The sequence below is a fragment of the Balaenoptera physalus genome, assembly GCF_965194825.1.
Source record: "Balaenoptera physalus genome assembly, chromosome: 1".
In the NCBI taxonomy this organism is placed as follows: Eukaryota; Metazoa; Chordata; class Mammalia; order Artiodactyla; family Balaenopteridae; genus Balaenoptera; species Balaenoptera physalus.
In genome coordinates, this window is record NC_138882.1 from 3,101,419 (window position 1) to 3,124,881 (window position 23,463).

Below are 23,463 nucleotides of genomic sequence, written 5' to 3' on the forward strand. Positions count from 1 at the left end.
AAAAGTTATTTTTTTGTACATTTCTACATTCCTGTGTAGAGCACAGCATTTCTTTTCAAATATTTATTTATTTATTTGGCCGTGCCGGGCGGCTTGTGCCATCTTAGTTCCCGACCAGGGATCAAACCCAGGCCCCGGCAGTGAAAACACAGTGTCCTGACCACTGGACCGCCAGGGAATTCCCCAAACACAGGATGTTTAATGTAAACTTTCTTTTTTTAATTATAGAAAGTTTCAAATAAACTATGAAAGCAGAGAGATTACTACAGTAAACTCTTCCATACTTATCATCCAGCTTCAACAATTACCCACACATGTTCAGTTTTGTCCCAGCCATGCTCAATCCCCCTGCCCCCCTGGACTATTCTGAAGCAAATCCCAGGCATCCTATCACTTGATCTGTAAATACTTCACTATGTATCTCCAAGTTAGATAAGAACTCTCTTTTCTCTCTTTGTCACTCTTAGAAGCATAACTCTGATATTATTATTACACCTAAAAATATTAATAATAATTTCTTACACATCAAATATCTAGTCCCTATTCAAATTTTGTGGACTGTTTCATAATTTTTAAAATATATTTGATTTGTTTGAATCAGGACACAAATGTGGTCCACACCCCCCTGTGTTTGCTAGATGTGCCTTTTAAGTCTCTTTTAATCTGTCAGCTGGCTCTTCCTTCCTCTTTCTCCGTCCCCTTGTAATTCATGTATTGAAGAAGCCAGGTTGTCTCCCTGTAGAGTTTCGCAGATTCTGGGTTTGCTGACTGTATGTCCAGGCTGTTGCTTAGCTGGTTCCGGTGCCTCTACATACCCTGCAAAGCACCCGTCATCCAGGTTCAGTGTTTTAGCAAGAATACTTGGTAGTTGTGCCGTATACTTTCCATAACTTCTGTTTTTAAATTACCTTGAAACTGTTACATCTGTTGTGAGAGATAAGAACATTGTATTAATACATGTTTTTATTCCTCTTAGGTCCTAAAACAGTACCATGCAATGAATACTTGATTTTTTTTATCCACATGAACAATGAATTTCACTCTTCCAAAAAAATGTTTTTAATGGAATGCTGGTTATAAGTTTGACTGAACAATATAGAAAATGTTTATGATAAAATCTTAAATTTGAATTAGGAACGTGGAATTGTGGACTGAAAGTGTTTTTATGTCCTGATATATCTCTGTTTCTGTCTATATCTATCTATCTATCTATCTATTTTTGAAATTTCAGGCAAAATAAAAAAGGACTGTGGTTCTATTTAAGTTAAGGCTGTAGTATACTTTACCTAATACTTTAAATAAATTAGAAGTTAGGAAAAAAAGAAATTAGAAAAAAAAAAATCTTAAAAAATATTAGAAGGAAAAGCAGCATCTTTAGCATTTCCTTGTTTACAAAACCCGTATCCTCTCTCTATGAACTTCAGTTTTCTTCCGTGCCTCCACAGGTGAAAGACCTCATTTTGTATGAAGAATATTTTATTTCACCAGTGAGGTTTGAAGAAAAGTTACTGAGTTATCACCTTCACCTTCTGTGCTGCATCGTTAAAACCATTCGTTTGAAGTCAGTTCTTTTTCAGGACGTGTTGTGCCTGGTGGTGTGTTAGTGCTCACATACGTGTTCTGAATCTTCTCCGTGTGCTCTCTGCTAGTTCAGCCCAGTTGGAGCTCCATGAAACTCTCCGTGATGATTCAGGAAGCCAATACCATCAGCAACAAGTTAAAAAAGAATTATGTTTTTGGCAGGTGAGTGATTATCTTATTTGTAAAGTAATTCGTTGTTTTAAACTAGTCATGCTTCACACTTCATGTGATTTTTTTCTGTTTTAGTTTCTCTAAGGACATGGTATCCTACATGCCTGTCCAGGAGCAAGCGGGTGTCATAATCCCCAGGGGCACTTCCAGATTCCCCTCTCAGAGCTCACTCTGGAGTGAAAAAGGCTTTCAGCAATTAACATACTCGTATATTTTATAAACAGAATAATTTTAGATGTTTTAGGAATTCACTGATTTTCTTTTGAGTTGAGAATTTATAAGTATTCCACATTTTAAAAGGAATATACAATATTAGAACTTTTAAGAAATTATTATATAAGAAGTTATTTTAATATAGTATATATTAGACATGATTATTAGTATAACAAAAATACTTAACTATGGAGAGATTTAATCAGTGGTCTGAATTTTTATGGGAGTCATTCTAATTCGGAAAACTCTATCTAGGTTATGTATGTTTTAGGAGAAGCATTTTTTTTCTTTGGTTTTTCTTTCAGACATGTTGTATCAGATAAAGGAAGTAGTTCTGACACTTGTATTCAGGTTCGTAACCTGCAACTAGGGGTCTCAACTGTCTGGAGTCTGGAAAAGTTTGAGTCTAAGCTTGCGGCAATGAAAGAACTTTACGAGGTTTGGAATATTATTAAAATCTCTATAAACTTTTTGAAATAAAAATATTATATGTATAAACTTACAGGATTCTGCCAGATTATAGCCTTAATGCTTGAATTGTGTAATGGAAAAATGAAAATAAACTAAATAGTTAACTCAATCTAGAAAAGAATAAACCTAAACCAAAGGAGAGCAAATGAAGGAATCATTAAAAATAAAAGTAATAATTGACAAATTAGAATTTATAAATTCAAGCTTTGGCTCCTTGAAAAGATGAACATGTGGTTTTAGGAATGGACATAGCATTTAAATAAAGATCTCAAGCATTTTAAAATTATATTACATTTTTATGTAAATAAGTTTAATAAGTAAGCTAGTAAGTTTAATAATTTTCTAGAAAGTAAAGATTTTTCTAGAAAAAGAGAAATTATGAAAGTTGGTTTAATAGGTGAATAACCAAGCAATAAATTGAAAAGTTTGTCAATGAACTAGCCTGGAAAAAAAAATTGGTTAAAAAAAAAAGATGCTGATCCCAGTCAATTTCATAGGTAAGCACTTTTGAACCTCCAAAAAACAGACAAATCCTGTTACATTTAAACTATTCTAGAAGGTAGCAAAGAATAGAAAGTGTCACAGTTACGATGCTAGAATAACTGATTACAATCAAAACAAACAAAACCCACAAAAACTGAAAAGATGATTCAAAAGAGAATTACAAACCAATCTTAATATGAACACAGCTATAAAAATCCTGAAAGAAATGTTAGTAAGTCAAACCCAAGGTTGTATTTAGAGAATACTTATACCATGATTAAGTAGGGTTAATTCCAGGAATGGAATGCAAGGTATATTCACAATAGAAAATACAGAAAGGCTGAAGGGAATCATACAAAAGCACTGACAGTTTGCCTCTAAATGACGGGTTTGCGAGTGGTTAAAATTTTTTTCTTTGTGTTTATATGTATTAATAATTTCCAGATTTTCTACAGTGAATGTGAATTGCTTGTGTAATTAGAAAAACAAAAAACTGTATTGAGGTCATTTGATAATTCTTGCCTTGACATATACATTAAAATCTGATGGGTGAGTTACCTTACATTTGTACTTTCAACTGTTTGTTACAATATTCTTTACTTATTTTTCCATTTAGTTATACTATTCCTGAATCAATCTCTATATTTATTTTGCTAGCACTTTAATTGGTATTGCTTTAAATATTTAAATTAAAATATAGATTATTATCATGATCAATATATTCAACCAGGAAGTGATTGAATCTTTTTTTTATTAGAAATAATTCATAATTTATTCCACAGTTAATATTGGCCAGATATTGCTTTAAGCATTTTATAGTTATTGGTTAATGTATTCATTTCCAAAAATACTGATTCATTAAATTAATATTTTGTGTCAAAGCTAATTCAAATTTGTCTCTTTGTTTTTTTATTTTTGTTTTTTTTTTTTTACCATCTTTACTGGAGTATAATTGCTTTACAATGGTGTGTTAGTTTCTGCTTTATAACAAAGTGAATCAGCTATACATATACATTTATCCCCATATCTCTTCCCTCTTGCATCTCCCTCCCCACCCTCCCTCTCCCACCCCTCTAGGTGGTCATAAAGCACCAAGCTGATCTCCCTGTGCTATGCGGCTGCTTCCCATTAGCTATTTTACGTTTGGTAGTGTATTTATGTCCATGCCACTCTCTCACTTTGTCACAGCTTACCCTTCCTCCTCCCCGTGTCCTCAAGTCCATTGTCTAGTAGGTCTGCGTCTTTATTCCCATCCTGCCCCTAGGTTCTTCATGACCATTTTTTTTTTAAGATTCCATATATATGTGTTAGCGTATGGTATTTGTTTTTCTCTTTCTGACTTACTTCACTTTGTATGACAGACTCTAGGTCCATCCACCTCACTACAAATAACTCAATTTCGTTTCTTTTTATGGCTGAGTAATATTCCATTGTACGTATGTGCCACATCTTCTTTATCCATTCATCTGTCGATGGACACTTAGGTTGCTTCCATGTCCTGGCTATTGTAAATAGAGCTGCAATGAACACTGGGGTACATGACTCTTTTTGAATTATGGTTTTCTCAGAGTATATGCCCAGTAGTGGGATTGCTGGGTCATATGGTAGTTCTATTTTTAGTTTTTTAAGGAACCTCCATGCTGTTCTCCATAGTGGCTGTATCAGTTTACATTCCCACCAACAGTGCAAGAGGGTTCCCTTTTCTCCATACCCTCTCCAGCATTTATTGTTTCTAGATTTTTTGATGATGGCCATTCTGACCGGTGTGAGGTGACACCTCATTGTAGTTTTGATTTGCATTTCTCCAATAATCAGTGATGTTTAGCATCCCATCCTTTCATGTGTTTGTTGGCAATCTGTATATCTGCTTTGGAGAAGTGTCTATTTAGGTCCCCTTAATGTTGTCAGATTATTCTTTTATTTTTCTCCTGAGGATGCTATCGTTTTTGTTTTCTCTATGTTTTCTAAATCACGTTTATTATTTCTGAATTATTTAATGATTTCTGTTGCTTTTATTAGTAGATCTCTTTTAGTATAATTCCTAGTGTCATGTGATTTTTAAAAATTTTATCAGGAATGTGATTTTTTTACTTTTAACATTATCTAGATAATCTATAATTTTGCGAATTTTATAAATGCAACAAAGGAAACGTTTTTCCCTTAGTTGCTAAACATTTTTAACCCGTAATTACTAGAAACTATATATTTAATTTTCTTAGAGCCACTGTAGTAACAAGGGTGAAGATGTCTTTTGCGACCCTGAAGATGAATGGGAACCCGACATCACAAATGTTCCAGTGTCTTCATTTTCCAGAAGGAGGTGAGGACATCTGTGTTGCTGGCTTTCTTCCTTCTCAAAAGAACTCTCTGTTGTCATGGTGGATATCTGGGAAGGGAACCCAGTATGTCACTGATCAAATTACAGCACCTAGGGCATTAGAATGTTTATATTCAGTTAGAATATGAAGAAATATCCTCAGTATTTTACCATATAAGTTTTAAGAACAACTTAGACTGGCATAAATCTCATTTCCTATAAAGATGAACAGTGTTTATTACTTTACCCTTTCTCAAAAACCTGGCATAGTCTATGACATTTGATTGTAAGCTATAGAGTTTGGAATGCCGTTAAGTTAGTCTGAGCGCCTCAGAGCACTACATCACGGTGCTCGAGGACTCCTGTGCGTGGCGCGTGTTGCCTGTTGACTGAGACACGCAAGACCCACCGTCAGTGGCTGCTGCTTCTGCACGCCCCGGTGCTTCGGTTATAGCGAGGCACGTGCTGTAGTAGGAAGGCCTTCGTCCTGGCACTCGGTTAGCCCCTTGCTTTGGTTTTTGAGCAGGACTGCTGGCTGCCGTGTCCTGAGGATACGAGGATAAGTACAGAATACTCCCTGCCCTCCGAGACCTGGCGTGGAGGAAAGTTGGGGTGGGGCAGGTTGATGAAGACCTGACCCGAGGCTGGGCAGGGGCTGCGGAGGAGGGGAGGTCTACGGGCATCCGCGAGGCAGGATCAGGGGCCTCGGTGGCTGGTGTGGGGTGACAGTGATGCGGGGCTGCAGGCGGGTCCTGGCCGAGCGACTAGGGGAGGGTGGCGTTCCCTGGGGTGGACGGTAGGGAGGCTGTTTTGGACGCGGTGAGTTTGAGGTTCCTGGGGGTCATCCAGGTGTACACTGAGGTCTAAGACTTTGTAGAAGGGATTCGGGAATTTTCAGGATGTAAAGGTCAGTGGCGTTTCATCCAGCAGAAGCATCACCATAGATAGAACACGTACTGGATGCATGCTGAGCAGAGTCTCATTTACCGCAGAACTGCTGCTGTCCTTACCCCCATTTTACAGGCGAAGTAACTAAGGATTTAAAGAGGTAAGGATCTTGTCCAGAGTCACCCAGCCTCTCTGTGGCAGAGGGAAGAACAGCGAGTTTCTGGTTAAATGTAGTTTCAACTTCATCGCCTTCAGCGCAGCTCAGAGTCCGTTTGGGTTCTAAACCTTTTCAGGCCTCTCTTGGTTTTGACCATGCTTATTTTAAACTCATTTGTATAAACTTTCTTCAAAGAGATGGAACTACTTAATTACCTGTGACTTTTGCCTTATTTCCTGCATTCTAGCTGCTAAGCTAGAGTAAGAAATAGCCAAGACGTCGCATTCATGTTATATGTTATGTACATGGCAGCTCGTATCTCAAGCCAAAGGAAACACAGAGCGTGTGCTTTAAACAGACTCTGGGCTCCTTGAGTGCATCCGCTGCAGGCTCGTGCTGTGCAGAGTCACAGGTCCCACCGAGTCCTGAGTCCTCGTGCTGGCCCCATGTGGCCGGGCGCCCAGGGCAGGACGTCTCGAGGCTTCAGTTTTCTCATCTGTGAGCTGGAGACAGGGCAGGGTCATCCGTGAGGAGCAGCTGCTTCTCCGGTGACCACTGTGGTCTCTGATACGGGACCGATGACGGTGATGATGCAGGGTTGCCGTGAGGGTTTGAGATCCAACCTTGTCCGTGGCTGTTCTGTGAATGGCAGTTCTTGTTGTCGGGCACCTAATATGTATTGAATAACATGAAATCTTGGGATACAGAGAGGATATGATTTCTGATCCAATTCCAATGAAAAGATAAGTGATATCTTCAGGTGATTTGTCCTGAGGACTTCAAAACAGAGGTGGGCTCTGGCACTAAAATGAGCAAACTTGTCCTGGAGTGGAATTGGGCAGATGGGGCCTGGGACACTTGCACCAGCCCAGAGTGGCATAAGCCTCCCAGAATTCAAACCAGCCCTACAGATTCATGAGAGTGTGGTTTATAAATTCCTTTAGATTTAAAAATTACTGATTTCTTATTGTTTTATTATAAACAGGTATAAGTTTTGTGTACTTAGACATGTGGATCAAATATGAGCATTAAGAATTAACATTAAAATTTTATCCTATTGAAGGTTAATAATTTACATCTTAAATCCCGCTGACTTTTAGGTTAATAATTAGGGAATCAACAGAAACTTAAATTGTTGCTGAAAAATCAAAACAACATTTTCTAAGATTTCGAAATCAGGTGTTTTCATTTGGCAGAGATGTTTTTGAAAACTTCTATAATTTAAAAGTATCATTTTTTAAAAAACATGGATTGCTCTTGGTCAGAAGCCTTGTGTATGAAGTTTCAGCCTTGCAAGAATGTTTATGACAGAATTGCAGACTCTGAGAATGCCTGAAGGTAATGGACTCTTAATTATGGAGCTTCTAGGCAATGATGTGCCACGCTTTTTCTGTGGTGAAATAGACCGGTTTGGTGGCGTATAAATTTTGATATGTGCTGTTGACAGTTAAAAGTAAAATTTCCCCTGATGCTAAGTAAAAATTCTTTGAAAGGAATGTGACAAGCATTTTTTAATTTGAGTTTAACTACATTGTTTAACTACAGTTGTGTTGAAAGAATAAGTTTTCCTAGTTCAGACTTAATGGGATAATGTATGCTTTTCTTTCGCTACTAAGTAAAAAAACTGTAACCTGTGAGAATTGATATTTTCTCTCCCTGTTGTCAGTCATAATTCTGCGTTACTCTCGTAGGAATTCATGGGGAAATTTTATGTTTCAAACATTTAGGCGACTACAGATAGAATGCTTTTGTTTAACCATCTTTTCAACAAATAGCGTTTTTCTGTGAGTGGCCACCAGTATAGAGGGTCCTGTTAAGGAGAAGACGTCAAAGGTCCCGCTGGACTGAGGTCTGGGGCCACAGCCTGACACAGGGGGGCTGGAGCTGGGGTTTCGAAAGTTCGTCCATATGGGTGGTGATACGGAAGCAGGCATTCCTTCCCGTCACACCCCAGGGGGAGGCGTGAGTGCAGGGGAGAGGCGGCAGGAAGAGCCGCTGAAGGTCCAGTCGTGGGGTCTGGGGTCGCCTCCTGCCTTGTGCCGCTGCTGTGCTTCCCAGTGCTGTGCTCTTCGCCCTGTGCAGCAAATGTTTACTTGAATTTATTCACCGGGACCATTTCCCTGCTTGAAACCCTTCCCAGGATAACTTGCTCAGGATCAGTCCACGCTCCCTTAGCTGGCCTCCGAGGTCGGCCCCGGCTCGCTCCGGGGGCCCTCCCGGCTCTGGGGCCGAGTCCTTCCCCCCGAGCGCCTCCGCAGCCCTCCGTGCCCTCATGACTTCCTGCGGACCGTAAGCTCCGTGAGCCCAGAAGCCCTGTGTGCTGTGTCTTAACCACAGTATCCAGAGCCTGTGAATAGTAGGCCAGCTGACCTTCGAACAGCACGGGTTTTCAGTAGTGAACACGGCAGGATTGGGGTTGGCTGAGCCTGTGAATAGTAGGCCAGCTGACCCTCGAACAGCACGGGTTTTCAGTAGCGAACACGGCAGGATTGGGGTTGGCTGAGCCTGCGGAGGTGGAGGAACCGCGTGTGCCGAGGGCTGACTGTGCGCCCCTGATCCCCGCCTCGTTCGCGGGTCAGCTGTGCATTTGTTCTATTCAGCTAATGAACTGTAGGGTTAGACTAGTACCTGAAAATAGTAAGTTCCTGTTCGGTGAACCAAATTAATGTAACCCTTGATGAAAAGATTTCCGTGGAAAACATTCTCGTGGACGTCCCTTCTCTTTGGAGAATTTAAAGCTGTGTCCTTCGCGTTTTCCCATGTGGAGTGTAGCCGCTAACCTCACGGTTTCTGTTTTTCCAGGAGCAGGAGCCTGATGAAGAACAGGAGGGTTTCCGGCTGTCTGCACGGCATAGAGGCCCACGCCGCCCAGGATTTGCATTCTTCACACTCGTCAGGTACTTTTTTCATCAGACTTTGTTGTTTACTGAGAATAGCACCAAGTCTTGTCTCTGCCACTATCTTGTTTCCTGTTCTTGTGCAAATCATTTCATCTCCTGGAAGCTTCCATTTCCTCTGTAAACAGGGCAGACCGGAGACCCCTCCCACTTCTGAAACTCTGTTCTCTGTGATGTATGCCAAGCCTTTAGTTGAGTGACTAGTTCAAATGTGGAAGTTGCGTGTTTGTTCAAAAACGTATGAGGATATTGTTTTCTTCTAAGTGAAAAAAGGCAAAGTGTAGAAGATTATGTATTACAGGATATCGTATGTGTGAGGAGGAGAAAAAAGATGTATACAAACATGCTTATAAATGAATATGCTCTCCCTGAAAGCGCTGGTTGCCCAGGGCACTTGGGGGATGGGACGGGACAGGAAGGAAGACGTCCTTTTCACAGCATATCCTTCGTTTTCTTCTGGATTTTATATAATATGCATGATTTTTGTCTAAAGCTACTTTAATTTTTAAAAGTTTAAAAGAAAAAGTTATAGGAATTATTCCACTGAATAATTATTTTATGCCAATATTGACTATGTTAATTTTCATAAGAAGAGGGGATACACTGTAATTTATATGTGTAAGTACCTGTAATAATTAAAATTACTGCCTGGCAGCAACAGACTACTGCACAGCAACAGAAAAGAACCACTGATTCGTACAACAACCCAGATGAATCCCAAAACACTATGTTGAGTGAAAGAAACTAGATGATAACGAGTACATTCCACATGATTCTATTTATAAGTAGTTCAAAAATAGGCAAAACTAATCTGTCGTGAGAGAAGCCGAGTAGTTCAGGTAGAATGGTGGGTCATGAGGGAGCCTGCTGGAAAGCGGTGGTGGGCGCGTTGCATGTGTTGATCTGAGCGGGGGTCACGCGGGGTACACGTATGTAAAGACAAGCTGTACGCTTAAGACGTGCACCCCTTACACTTTACAGAATGTCACTTGTGCCTGAGTAAATGGAGTTTTACAATTACTCTGTAATGTAATAGTCTATTTCGATAAAGGTGTCAGTGGAATATGAGTAGCCATGAAAGAAATTGTATCTCATCTTGCCTTTAAAATAAAGACACTAGGGTTTCTTTTTTTTTTTAAATCATAAAATTATCTTTTAGGAAGATAATTATTATCCTACTACTTGTTTAGTATAGACTTTATGTTTACCAGCAAAATTAAAGTTTCTATATCTGTGGTAGCAACTTATTTATTCAGTATTATTTGAGAGTAAGATGTTTTGCAAAGGTACCTTTTCCAGATAACTAAACCTGTTTCAAGGGTCGTTTTTTTTTTTTAATTGAAGTATAGTTGATTTACAACATTGTGTTAGTTTCAGGTGTTCAAGGGTCATGTTTTAAGGGCCCTTTTTAAAAATTAAGATACAAGGGGAAGTCAGACATATAAGAGGTCTTTGCTTGTTTGCAGTTTTCAGAGAGGGAGCTGGAAACCCACATGTGCATTTAGTGCGAACCTGCCCGGGGGGCTGCGAAGTCGGGGAGGACAGGCCTGCCAGCTTCGGAAAGTCGAGCCAGTGTCTGAACCTCTCGCCTTAGGGGCCGTATGTCGAAACCAGATTTTTACAAGTCTTTCTGACTCGCTGATGCTGGACTTGGGGATGCATTCGTAGCGGTGCCTCACTAAGCAGGCGTCACGTGGTTGCTGTCCGTGGTGACGGGAGGGGCGTCGCTGTCACCGTCACCCTGCAGTGACAGAGCTCTGGGCTGGCAGCCCTTTTCTCTTCCCAAATCAAGCTCCTGTCTCGGCTCTCGAATCTTAATAGTCCCCACCTGGTGCCTGTATTTTACTCTGCTTTTTAGTTTGCTGTTTCTGATGGCTTAGGGAGTAGAGCAGAAAGTGAACCGTGCATATTAAATGAGAACCCTACTCACGCGTTAGCATTCCGGGGTAAAGTTACTTCCAGAGGCGCCAGATGAGCTCTTACAAGTTCTTCCGTTTCCCTCTGGTTGGGACGGTGCTTCGAAAATTATGCTGAGAGCCTGTCTCCCCAAGATGTGATAGATGAACTGTAGACAGCTGTTTGGCTTTCACCTCTTTTGGTTGTAGGATACCTAGAGCAGGGGCTGTCACAGGAAGAGCTGCCGAGAGATCGTCCTTCTAATGTCGTTTGCTCTATTACTGCCTGCTTTTCCAGCTTATAAATTAATTAAGCTTATTTTACTTATATTTAATGTGTTTATATTATTTTATTTCATGCAACTGCCATTGTTTTCACCAATTCACAGTTCCTTAGGTGTTACCAAAAAGTAGATAAAGAAGGAGGTTAAGCCAATGGTTACGTGGGATGTTTGGATTCCCTGTAATCTGTGTCTGTAGCTGCTCAGCTATGGATGGATGCTGTTGAGAGGTTGATTGATTCTTCTGTGGAATTGTGTTTCCCGCTTGGTGTATGGAAATAAGGGTGTCTTGAAATAGGAGTAGCCTACTTGGAATGTGTGACCAGTGTTCTGTAGCCGCTTGCACTGATGGGTTTGTTTGCAAGTACTGTCCCTGGAAACGAGGCTTAAGGTGGCTGTTTTCTGTCGACACAGGCTTCGTGGGGAAATCAAGCCCCGCGTACCCAGACTCAGCAGAGTCCTTTCTTCCCGGGGTTTGCAAGGAACTGATTGGCTCATCATTAGAGCTTCTTGGACAGAGTGATGACGAAGAAAACACTGTGGCGGACAACTTGATTAGCAATTTCCTGAAAATCCACGACGGGGTACGTGCCGTGTCCAGAGCTCATGAGGACCAGGACGAAGACAGTCCGAGTAACCGTAAGCAGCCCCTGCCCGCCCGCTCACGAGGACCGTGGTCCCCTGCTCTGTTTTGCGTGGCTTTGCCACCTCTGTCATGCGGTGTCCGACGTTACAGTGTCTTCACGCGGATCAGACGTGAGCGCTCGTGCTTGGGGGCCACTTCTTCTCATCACTTTCCTTCTTCTTTCGAAGTGTTCTCTGATGGAGCAAACCAGTCGCTCGCTGTGCAGGTGGCGAGCGCCTTCGAGCGGCTCGTGGTGCTGACCAGACACTGGCTGAGCGGCGTCCCCGCCGGGGCCGGCGCGGGGGCTCCGCCGGCCGAGCTGAGACGGGAAGTGAGGCAGCTGGGAGGCTGCTTGCGGTTGTTTCTGCAGGTAAAGTGATCTCGGGTTTTCGCTGGGAGAGCTCATCTGTTCAGCAAGTGCTTATCGACTCTCTCCTGTTCGCGTCTTGCCCAAAATTCGACCCATAGGATCTTCAGAAGCCCTTTCTGTGTTGAAATCCCAAGACTGTGGATGTTGGATGGTTGATTGATGGCACCGAGACTTCCCAGGGCTTTCTGCGCGCCGGGCACTAAAAATGTTAACTCCTTCAGTCCTCACTGCAGCCCCGGACGTGGGCACTGGTGTTGTCACCCTTTTATCGTGAGGAAGTGGAGGCCAGGGAGGGTGTGTCCACTGTTCACAACTAGTAGGTCGTAGACTTGGGCCCAGGTCGCCGCAGGCCCAGCGTGTGCTTCTGCCCCCCAGGCCGCACTGCCCTCCACAGGGGCTGCCGGGAAGGGGGTCGGGGTCTCGCTCTGGCTACGGGTGGGGCTTCAGCGCGGGGTGAGTTAGTCACAAGCCTGCTGGCACAGGGGCAAGGAAAGTAATCTTGTTTCCCTGTTTCCCTGAAGTCAGATAAGATGAGGCTTGGCTGTAGGAAGAGGTAAGGTGAAAGCTTCCCTTCTCTCATAAAATCTGGAGGCGGGCTTTGTGGCTGCCTCGGGACCCCGGTTCCTTCCGTGCAGCTCTCGGCTGGGCCCCAAGCGTGGCCCCAGGCTCTGTGTCTGCCGCGTCCAGGGCTCCAGGGAGGGTCAGCGCACGGGATGGAAGAAGGGGCCTTCTTTTAAGGAGGTTTCTGGGAAGTGCATTTTTATTCTGGCAGCCGTGTGACCAGGGAGCCCTGGAGGAGGAGGACATGGGGGCTGATGCTGGAGAGACCCCGTATCTGCTGATGCCCGGACCTCCTCCGAGAGACTCCGCACGTACGAGGGGCCAAGGCAGAAACCCAGAGGGACAGGCTTTGTAGCAAAGTGTTCTAGATACTTGGACAGATCCTGTAGTGCCTCCCAAGACGTTCCAGCCCTCCTGCTCTAGTGGATGCTTAGTTGCGTCAGATGCCGCCTGGGAGGCTCTCTTTATTGACTGACTGAACGTACTGGTCCAGTGTGGAAACTAGACGTCTGCTTTCCATTGTCCATTATTCTCCCCAGGAGGTCTTTGTGGGGCTCCCCGAGACCTGGCCACACGTTCCTCCTATTAGCTCCTCTGATAATAACCCTGTACGTTACCCGTTATGCCGTTTAATGCACCGTGTCAGTGTGGGCAGTGAGCTCTCGGCAGGTGGACAGAATGTGGTGTCCTTTCTCATGAGGGCTCGTTGTGTGATCGATGCTCGGTTGGGTCCTTGTTATTGAATTAATTATAAACTGACATTGGATGAAGGGTCACTTTGGATATAGGTCACGAGGAAACAGAGTAACCATCATAAGGAGGGTGGGCTGCAGGCCGGTGGGGACCGGGGGCAGGGGCAGGAGGGCTCGGACAGCACAGGCCCTGAGAGCGCGGGCCGCAGGGTCACCCCCGGTCGCCTGGGCTCCAGCCGTGTGGACGCGGGAGGGCTGGGTGACTCGGTCAGCCTCAGATTCTGGAGGTGGTGCAGGATAGGAAAAACCCAACCCAACCCACCGCTGGCGTTTGGAAGTCCAGTGCGTGAACGGGGCTGGACTAGGTGTGCGTGTGTCCTTGCACAGACTTTGTGACGCTCCTGTCCCCCACCTAGAAAGTGAAGCAGCACTGCCGACCTGGCGAGGCTGCTGGGACGGTCAGTCAGTGGGCTGGTGTCCCAAGAAAGGACCGCAGAGGAGCTGGGGTGGAGCGTTCTCCCGTCTCTTCCGTCTCGAGGAAGAGCACTTTGACCGTAACTTAGGGCTGTGGCCTGTTGCCCTGTGAGAAATGCTTTCCATAAGGAATCAGGACGGAGAGGACAGGTGACCTGGAGGGAGGTAAGCTGAGCTCAGGAGAAGCTGAAGTTCAGCTGGCAAAACTGGATTTAGGAACTAGACTCTGCTCAAGTGTAGCTTGAGCGTCCTTACCTTGCAGTGATGCAGGTAGCATATTCCAGGAGGCAGACCCGGGAGGGGTGCCTAAGCCGCCCTCCCCGCTCCTCTGGGGGACGTGGGGGAGCCTTTCACTTGCAGGGTTTCAGGTCTTCCCTCCCCCTTCCCTTCCCCTCCTTCTCCTTTGCCCTCCCCACCCCCCATAATAGGAAGTGTCCTGGTTACCCATCCGTCACTCGGCCCCGGCACAGGGAGCGCTCGGCCGCCGTCTCACGTCTTGCTGCTGCCTGCTTGCCTTCCATCTCCTATTAGTGCAGAAGCTCTCTGAGGGCAGCCTGTATCCTAGTCGTGTCATCACCATCAGAAGCTATGGGATCACACGTTGTCTGGTTCCGATCAGACTTTGATGAAGCACGGTCACTGTATCGATGAATGCAGAATCCATTTTCTTCAGATTGGTCTTCTTGTTCTTACATCCCCTGGTAATCTCATGTATCCGATACCCTGGTCCATTTTTATCTTACAGGGATGCTCTTCAGATATTTCATCAATGGTGAAAGAGGCTCAAAAGCAAGTGATCCAAATTGTACACCAAGCCATCAAGTACGCGGGGCAGTTAGCTGCTCTTAGCGGGGACCAGCTGCGCTCCCTGGAGAGCAGCGACTGCGGGGCTGCCAGCCTCCAGGTAAGCCGGCAGCGTTCGTGGTGGAAGGCTTCATCTCAGGGCACGGTAGAGGCTTCTGATAGTGGTGTCACTAAGCAGGAGAAGTGTCTGATTTTCAAAGCGGCACATACTTTACTAGTTTAGCAGGAGATTGGAAGCTGTTACAGTCTCAGTGGTTAAATGTACCTGACGATTTGGGATTCTCACCGTGCCTTCCGGATCCTTGGCTTGATGGTAGCCGTCTGCTCTGGAGGGTGGGTGCTCAGCCAGCCAACGTGGAGAATGTAATTACGTTTGCATGTAATTCTAGAAAATGTGTATTTGCTTGCTTTAATTATTCGTGCTACTGAAAACATAATATTGTATTAAAACGTTCTAGCAACACGGTGTCCTGTCTAAGAGGATGAACATTCTTTAACATATAATATGTGGAATACAAAATTACAGACTGGCTAATTTTTTTTCCTTATGCACCGTTAGTTCTTATTCTAGCTTATGTTGAATTAATCAACTTGGAATGTATTACAGTCCTAAAATAAGCAGAAAATATAACTTAATTATTTGGTAATTTAAAAAGAATATAGAACTTGAATTTGCCAGTTAACGCTTAAAAACTTTTTCTAGGATGACTTCATGGGTGCTATTTGTGATGGCGTAGGCTTGGGAATGGAGAGTCTCCTAGATTCTGGACTGGAAAAAGCAAAAGAACTTGAGCGTGAACTCCGAAGGCAGAGTCCCCAAGATGAGGTAAGACGAACAAGGGAATGTCCTGTATAGTACCAGCCAGTATGTAAAGTTGGTTTTTAAAAATAGTTTAACTCAGTCAGTGATTGAGGTTTTTATAAATTTATGTATTTTAGCTTGTGTGGGATTGTTTTTTACTGAAGAGGCTGTTGACGTCATCTCTCATGGTGACATTTCCCAAGTTGCACCTGAGTCACTGCAGCCCCTTTTGTGGCTGGTGCTTTGCGGGTCCTGCCACGGCTGCGGCTGGTGCCCGCCGGGATTCAGCCTGGGGATGAACTCTGAGCGGACGGAGTGTGTCAGCGACCCCTAGTGGCCACTTTCCGCTTCTCTTTTTCTTCCTCGTCTTTGTTCAGGACTCCGCTCTTCCACTTGAGAATGGAAACTACCATTTATCGACCCACTGTCTTGAACAAGGGGAGCTCACATCAGTTGTCTCGTATCAAGATATAGGACCAAGGGAGATGTGGGTGGCCTCCTGGGACAGGCCTGCCCCTACCTCCTCCAGCTGATTCATGTCAGAGCACAAAGCCAGTGCTGGCTCGCGGGGGGCCTGTGAGGACAGGCTGGATCTCGCCACTGGAGGACCTGCGTGTGTGACCCGGCTCCGTCACCTTCCAGCAGTTGTTTACCGAGTCACTCGGTGTCCTGACCCTGTTTCTTCACCTGTCATGTGTGATAACACCTGTGGCACAGGTTGTGAGCCGTTTACTTATTAAATAACTCCCGGTAGCAGGTACCGGACCAGGTGTTTACACGGGGTAGAGGCGACCCTCACTCACCACCTTGCGGGGGGCGGCGGTTACTGCCGGTCCCATGGCTTCACTGAGCCGGGGCACCTGGTCGCCCTGAGTCGGGGTCTTACGTTCTACCTGCTTGACTCCCACAGTCAGCCTGCCACGTGGAACTCACTGATCACGCACCAGTCTTCTCTGTCGAGAGTTTGTATTAGTGAGTCGGGGATTCGGAAGGTAAAAGTTCAAACCTTGCGACGGTGGCTTTCAGGTTGGTCTGTTCTAGAATCTTGTTGTAACACCTGTTGTTAGAACCACATCTGAAGGAGCTCCCTGGGGACGCTCGGGTTCCTGAGGTCACCCACGTGGGTGAAGATTTACGTACGTGTTGGTGATCTGGGAAAGGCAGTTGCGTGGAGGACTGTCGGCTCCCACCCCTCTGGGTGGTTGTTTACAGGAAGGCGGGGAAAGTGAGAGTTCTTTTTTCCTTTTAGGGAAACCTTTGCATTGGTGTATTTCTAGCTCCCTTAGCTGAGGGGAAGCTTCTCGTGTGAGCCGGAGGGTCTCCCCGTCCTTCCGTCAGGTGATGGGGCTTTATCTCTGCCCAGAGCAGCTCAGAGCTGGGAGACACTGAACGCTGAGTTGCTTCCCCAGGTCCTGGGTAGCCTTGAGCAGCCGCCTGAGCCTCGGTTGTACCATTTACAAGGTGAGGACGCAGCACGCTCACTTCCTAAAGCTGCTCTGAGCATCCTACGAGAGTAAGAACAGCGCACAGGAAATCCTAACTGTAGACACTCTGCTTGCACTTTCCTGTCTCACTTTGTGTCTTGTTTTGTTTTTAAAATAAACACATTCCAAAGGAGCTCACATTGCCACTGACTCAAGGTCTGTGGGTCTAATTGTGTCCAGGGGACATGAAGCTGATTTGGGTTCCTTGATGCGGCTCTGCAGGCAGGGCGCTCCGCCAGCGCAGCTGACGCCGGAGCCTGGCTGTGCCCTGCAGCAGTGGCGGCGACATTCATCACTAACACTTTACTTATCACTGTTTGCAAAGTAGAATTTCTGCTGGCAAGGAGTGCAGAAGGGTGCAGAGTAAGTTAATGAACAGTGCAGGTGGAATAGTGCGTGTGGGTGTGTTTAACGGGTGGTGAAGCAGGTGCAGGTGTTGGCGCTGGTTTTTTTTTTAATGAATACTTTTTTTTTTGAATTGTATTTTATTTATTTTTGTATACAGCAGGTTCTTATTAGTTATCCATTTTATACATATTAGTGTATACATGTCAATCCCAATCTCCCAATTCATCCCACTGTCACCCCACACCCCTGCGGCTTTCCCCCCTTGGTGTCCATACGTTTGTTCTCTACATCTGTGTCTCTATTTCTGCCCTGCAAACCGGTTCATCTGTACCATTTTTCTAGATGTCACATATATGTGTTAATATACGATATTTGTTTTTCTCTTTCCGACTGACTTCACTCTGTATGACAGTCTCTAGGTCCATCCACATCTCTGCAAATGACCCAATTTCGTTCCTTTTTATGGCTGAGTAATATTCCATTGTATATATGTACCACATCTTCTGTATCCATTCGTCTGTCGATGGGGGCGCGGGTCTTGCTTTGAGGAGATAAACGGCTAAAGGCTCAGGCCCCTCGTCACAGAATTGATGGGATCTGCATTTCCATGTGGACCTCTGCTCCCACCCCATCCTCTCCTTTCCTTTCTGCAGAAGGCCACAGCTGTGTGCTCACGGCGGGGGTTAATTTATCGTATTCTTAAAAGTTAAACTCATAAGAACCTACAGAAGGAGAACAAAATATCTGAAGAAATACAAAATAGGCTCAGACATAAGGCATTGGAGTTATATTTTCAAGCTGGAGTCAAGGCGGAAAAAACAGAATTTGGGTGGTCTTTTTTTTACCACAGAGAGGAAATTTGGGTTAGACCCAGGGAAGGGCTCTGTGGGAAAAGCCAGTTACGTGCTTCAGCAGCTCGCGTGGCGGAAATGCTGCAGGATGCGCCTCCGGGACAGAACCAAGCAGCACAAGCAACAGCTTAGGATGGGGGGGAGGGGGGAGGGGGAGGGGGAGGGGGGTCCCACCCGGGTTCTGACCTAGGCCTCGGGGTCTGGTTCCGTGTTGTAAAGTGAGGACAGGTGCGTCTGCAGCACGGGGCTGTGGTGGAGAATCAACTGAGCATCAAGTAGTAAAGCACGTGAAAGTGAACTGGCTCAGACAAAGATACGTGCTGTGTGAGCTCGTGTGTGTGTAGAATCTAGAAAGCCCGAGCTCACTGAAACAGAGGTGGGGCGGGGGGGGAGTGGGCCGGGGGGCAGGAGGTGGAGACTCGCAGCTGTAAGGTAAACGAGTCCGGGGCTGTGACGTGCACGGTGATGGTTGACAGTACTGTGGTGTATGTTTGAACGCGGCCGAGAGAATAGATCCCGAAAGTTCTCAAGAAACAAAATCGTGTAACTGTGTGAGGCGACAGATATTAACTAGACTTGCAGTGATCATTTTACAGCACATACGGGTACTGAATCACGCTGTACACCTGGAACTAATACAGTGTCGTATTATCTCAGTTTATCTCAGTGAGACTGGTGAATGCATAGAAAGTTCTGAGAGTGTAATATTTTTCTGGACACATTAGTTATCTACCCCCTTCCAAAGGAAGTTTTGGAAATTTCTTTTCTATAAATATTTAAGTAGACAAATGCTGTTACTATAGCAAATATCAGAGGGTATCCACATTTAATGTAGAATCTGTGTGTGATTTCTTTTTTTTTTTTTAAATTTTAATTAATTAATTTATTTATTTATGGCTGTATTGGGTCTTCGTTTCTGTGCAAGGGCTTTCTCTAGTTGTGGCAAGCGGGGGCCACTCTTCATCACAGTGCGCGGGCCTCTCACTATCGCGGCCTCTCCTGTTGAGGAGCACAGGCTCCAGATGCGCAGGCTCAGTAGTTGTGGCTCACGGGTCCAGTTGCTCTGCGGCATGTGGGATCTTCCCAGACCAGGGCTCGAACCCGTGTTCCCTGCATTGGCAGGCAGATTCTCAACCACTGCGCCACCAGGGAAGCCCCTGTGTTTGATTTCTTTAGAAAGAAATTCCACTTATATGATTTAGACACTCCAGTCTCGTGACTACTAGACGAGAACTCTTTTCCCTGGCAGATCCCATGGAGTTCCAGGGTTTTTATACTTCTAAATAGCTATTTGTATAACAAAATATTTTAACTTTCTCTATAGGTTACCAAACAGATGAAAGCTAATGCCATAGGATTGATTGAATCCCTTGAAAACCTCTTTGCTGAGTGGAAAACAGTAAGAAAAGCATTAAATTGTTTTTAGGTTTAATTTTGTTTAGTGTACTTCATTTGGTTCCAGCATGGATGTGTTTATTTCAGTTTCTGTCTTTAGCCAATGACTCCTCTGTGCACATTTAGTAGAAGCAGGTACAGTAGCTCTCAAGCTTCTTCCTCTTGGCGTCTTAGCTTACTAGGTTTAGCGATGGATAAAATAGTTGACAGAAATTGAGTAGTAGTCATGTATTTTATCTGTTTCTTCCTGCTACTGGCTTAGTAACTGTCAGCTTCTGCTTGAATAGTCAGCATAGGCTAAAAAATTGTGTTTAATCATCAATATGCTCAAAGATTTTAAAATACAGGCAAATTAGATAAATTATTTTATTCTCATGTCACAGGTAAATAGAAAAATATTATAAGCTAAGTATATAATCAGTGTGTTACAAAGGAGAGAAATTTTTGTGGCTTGAAAATGTTTGTTTAAATAAAATAAACGGGAGATATAAAGTTGAACTCTTAAAAATTAAATAAATTTATCTTTTATGATATTGGATAATAAATGGTAGGTACTGCTGTTTTATTTCATTCTCATCTAATAGGATATTGGACTTTGATTTTAAATTATTTTAAAAATTTTATTTCTTTTGAAAACAATAACTGTTAATATTGTATTGTGGTCTTGCTTGTATCAGTAGAAGTGAAGCACTGGTGAGGAAATTAAACTCATTGTCTTTCTTGAAGATAAAATTTTGGCAATTAAAATCATTTTGAATAAGCCTTACTGCCATGTAACCTATTGTATATTTTTTAAACTATGAACTTTATCTACACAGAAAAGCTTCAGAACTCAAGTACAAGAAGAAAATTCTGGATACCAAGATTTGAAGAAGATGCTTAATTTTGCCCCAGAATTCTTGAAGTTAAAACATTGCTTAGAGCAAACTATTCAAATTATTATTTCTGCGCTGAGAGGTATATACTGCAAATGGGATTTACGGTTAATCAGAATTTGACAGTTTGAGGAGTCTCAGACATCTTCTCGTTTCTAGCCTGATTCATTCACTGGGGCCTGCTCAACACTCCTTCACTGACATTAATTACCTGTAGGAACTTGTGGGATTGAATTCCCACTTAACATCTGTAAGTTCCTCTGCCTCAGTTACTAGATCCTAAGAGGCAGGTTGCTTACTTAGCAGATAAACTGAATAATCTTAAGTGGTTTGAAATTGCCTCGCGGGGTCACTTTGGCTTAAAGGACGTCTCAAGTCCATCACAGCACTCACTACGTGGTGAGGAACGCCGAGGGTGACCGCCTTTCCCTTCTCCTTGCACAGGGCGCCGCGGCCACGTAGCACTCCTCCAGGACTGTGTCCAGAGTCTCTGCAGCTCGGCCAGGGGTCTCCACGGCGACCGAGCCCGCCACAGGGAGCTGGAATCTCGAGCCACCTCACTCCTCCTGGGTTTTGAATTTGAAGAAAGACCTGGTTTGTTGGGACCCTGGGAAGCTTGTGATCGGGATCCCAGAGCAGCAGGACGAGAGCAGCGTGAGCCAGACAGGCCCGGCCCCCGGAGGACCCGAGGTGTACCCAAGCGGGTGTATGAGCTCCCGGGCCCGGCCCCGGGGGGCTCAGAGCAGGGCGCGCTGCCCACCCAGGAGGGCGCTGGTCGGGGGTCTCCCGCCGCTGGAGAGCAGAGCGACCGCTTCACAGACCTCTAGTCTGTGGGTGGCCTCCTGTTGGGCGTGGACATATACACGCAGTGGATCCTGATTTCACATGCCTGCGTGTGCACCCAGAAGTTTCCCAGCAGACCGTTTAAAACAGGTATTTACCATGTTGGAACTTTGTGGCAATAGGATGGAATTAGGAGTTCAAAGCCAAGTGAGCGGCCCTTCCTCTGGTTTTCCGTCGCCTTGAATTGTAAGTGTTCATCTTTGACGCTGGCGTGCAGTCTCCGGTTGGCTCACTAGCCTGTCGGTAAAGGGTTTTTGTGCTGATTGTGGTGATTATAAGTTATTTTCCTGTGAGTGGAAACTTTTGTGCCTGTATCTGTGCTCCCCTGCAAATAGCAACGATGAGTTTTATGGTGAAACTGCTAAAACAAGTCTAACCAGAGCAGCTTAACTTGCACTGGTAAATCTAAAGCTCTTTTCTTGAAGGATTAACTGGCTGCTATTTTGAATAGTGTGTTCAGGACACAGTTTCCTGTTTCTTTCCAAATTATAAGTAGCTTCCTAAGTATAGTATAGTTTACATTAACAGTGCGGCTTGCTGGCATACTAGTTAACTTCATTATCTGTTGGGGGTCATATTAGGGGCTGTGCGAGTATCATTTCAACCAATTAAATACTGCCAGAAGCACACTTGACGGTTGGATGAGTTTGGGAGACCAGAGGCTGGGTCTCATCTTGATAATCCTTGTTTGATAAACGAGCAATGAGAGTTTGTACATGATTTGATGAAGATTAAAGATCCTTACTGTATCTCACAGCTTAAAAAACCCTTTATCTACAATCAGGTAATAAAGATGATATTTTACTTCAGGCATCTTCCATTAAGGAAATAGTTTGACATTTTTGACGGCAGAAATGTATGTAAATTGAAGAGATACACAGTGACCTTGCTTGGGTGATGTCAAGCATTTCTTGGAGAAGAATTATTTTAACTAACCTGGTCTTTCCCTCAGCCCTTTTCACTCGCAGACACACTGCATGCCTGGCACGGCTGCTGGGAGCCAGCTGTTGGTGCCAGGGCTGAGTGTGATGATTTTCTCATTAGGCAGAGCTTGTTCTGACACAGTGACCAGTATTTATTTACGGTATTAATGAACCGTGTGTTTTCAGGTGCTTTAAAATGGTGCAGTGTAACACATGTGCTTTTGTTTTCTTTTTTCTTTTATTTTTGGCATTTGAGCTTGTATTCTTTCTGAGGTTCCGTATGTATTTGTCATAGCTGATGCTCTACCAAGTGGCACTTTGATATGAAGTTTTACGAAGAGTAGGTGTACGGACAAGGATCCTCTTTGAAGATCTTCTTAAAGTATTAGTTAGGTGGGTTTTATCTTAATTTTCAGTATTTAATCTTTACTTTTGCTTTCTAAACTCATGACTTCATTGGTCAGAAACCATTTTTTTATTGTCTTTGTAAAATTTTGTATATACATATATTTATACTCTGGCTTGTTACACGATATTTGAACCAAGGGTGGAAAATACATTTGCTATTAGAATCATGTGTGCTAACAAGACACATTATAATAAAGGAAATGCCTTCAACAGGTCTCGCCTCTTGATCTCAGTTCTCGCTCCTGTTTGTAAAGTTAGTGTCTGTCATCCTTTCCCATCACCAGTCACAAGACCATTGTCATTGTGCCTACAAGGTCGCCCTCGGGGGGCACCTGCCACGTGTAGACGGTCACCGTTTCATAGACAGTCTCACTCCTCGCCTGCCTTCCCCACGCCTCCATCACCCGGCTGGACGCTGGCTCCACTGCCCTTCCTCCATGGAGCCGCCCGTCGGCCCCTTCCTCTCCATCCCCGAGGGCGAAGCTCGGCCAGGAGGCCGCTCGTGACCCACGTCACTCCCCGGGCCCCCTGCTCCCTTGTGCCCAGCGCCCACGTCCAGGAGACTCTTCTTCAGCCTCTGAGCTTATCTCCTCGAGTCCTCCTCCCCAAGAACAAGCGATGCCCAGATACGGCGTGTGGTGTTTAGACCTATAA

At 44.5% G+C, this 23,463-nt stretch overlaps 1 protein-coding gene across 7 annotated transcripts in view; it reads left to right on the forward strand.

Annotated features, from left to right (window-relative positions):
• KIF14 (kinesin family member 14) overlaps positions 1-23,023 on the forward strand; it is a 51,223-nt gene extending 28,200 nt beyond the window's left edge. For 6 of the 7 annotated variants that reach the window (XM_082425302.1, XM_082425299.1, XM_082425304.1 and 3 more), the window contains 11 exons: positions 1,650-1,743; positions 2,271-2,403; positions 5,139-5,239; positions 9,084-9,178; positions 11,769-11,993; positions 12,168-12,349; positions 14,822-14,980; positions 15,584-15,706; positions 19,690-19,764; positions 20,579-20,717; positions 21,080-23,023. In XM_082425302.1, the coding sequence (XP_082281428.1) occupies positions 1,650-1,743; positions 2,271-2,403; positions 5,139-5,239; positions 9,084-9,178; positions 11,769-11,993; positions 12,168-12,349; positions 14,822-14,980; positions 15,584-15,706; positions 19,690-19,764; positions 20,579-20,717; positions 21,080-21,462 (1,709 nt within the window). In that variant the 3' untranslated portion in view covers positions 21,463-23,023. The remainder of the gene's footprint in view (positions 1-1,649; positions 1,744-2,270; positions 2,404-5,138; positions 5,240-9,083; positions 9,179-11,768; positions 11,994-12,167; positions 12,350-14,821; positions 14,981-15,583; positions 15,707-19,689; positions 19,765-20,578; positions 20,718-21,079) is intronic. The other variant, XR_014253486.1, reaches the window with a different exon arrangement.
• The last annotated feature ends 440 nt before the right edge of the window (positions 23,024-23,463 follow it).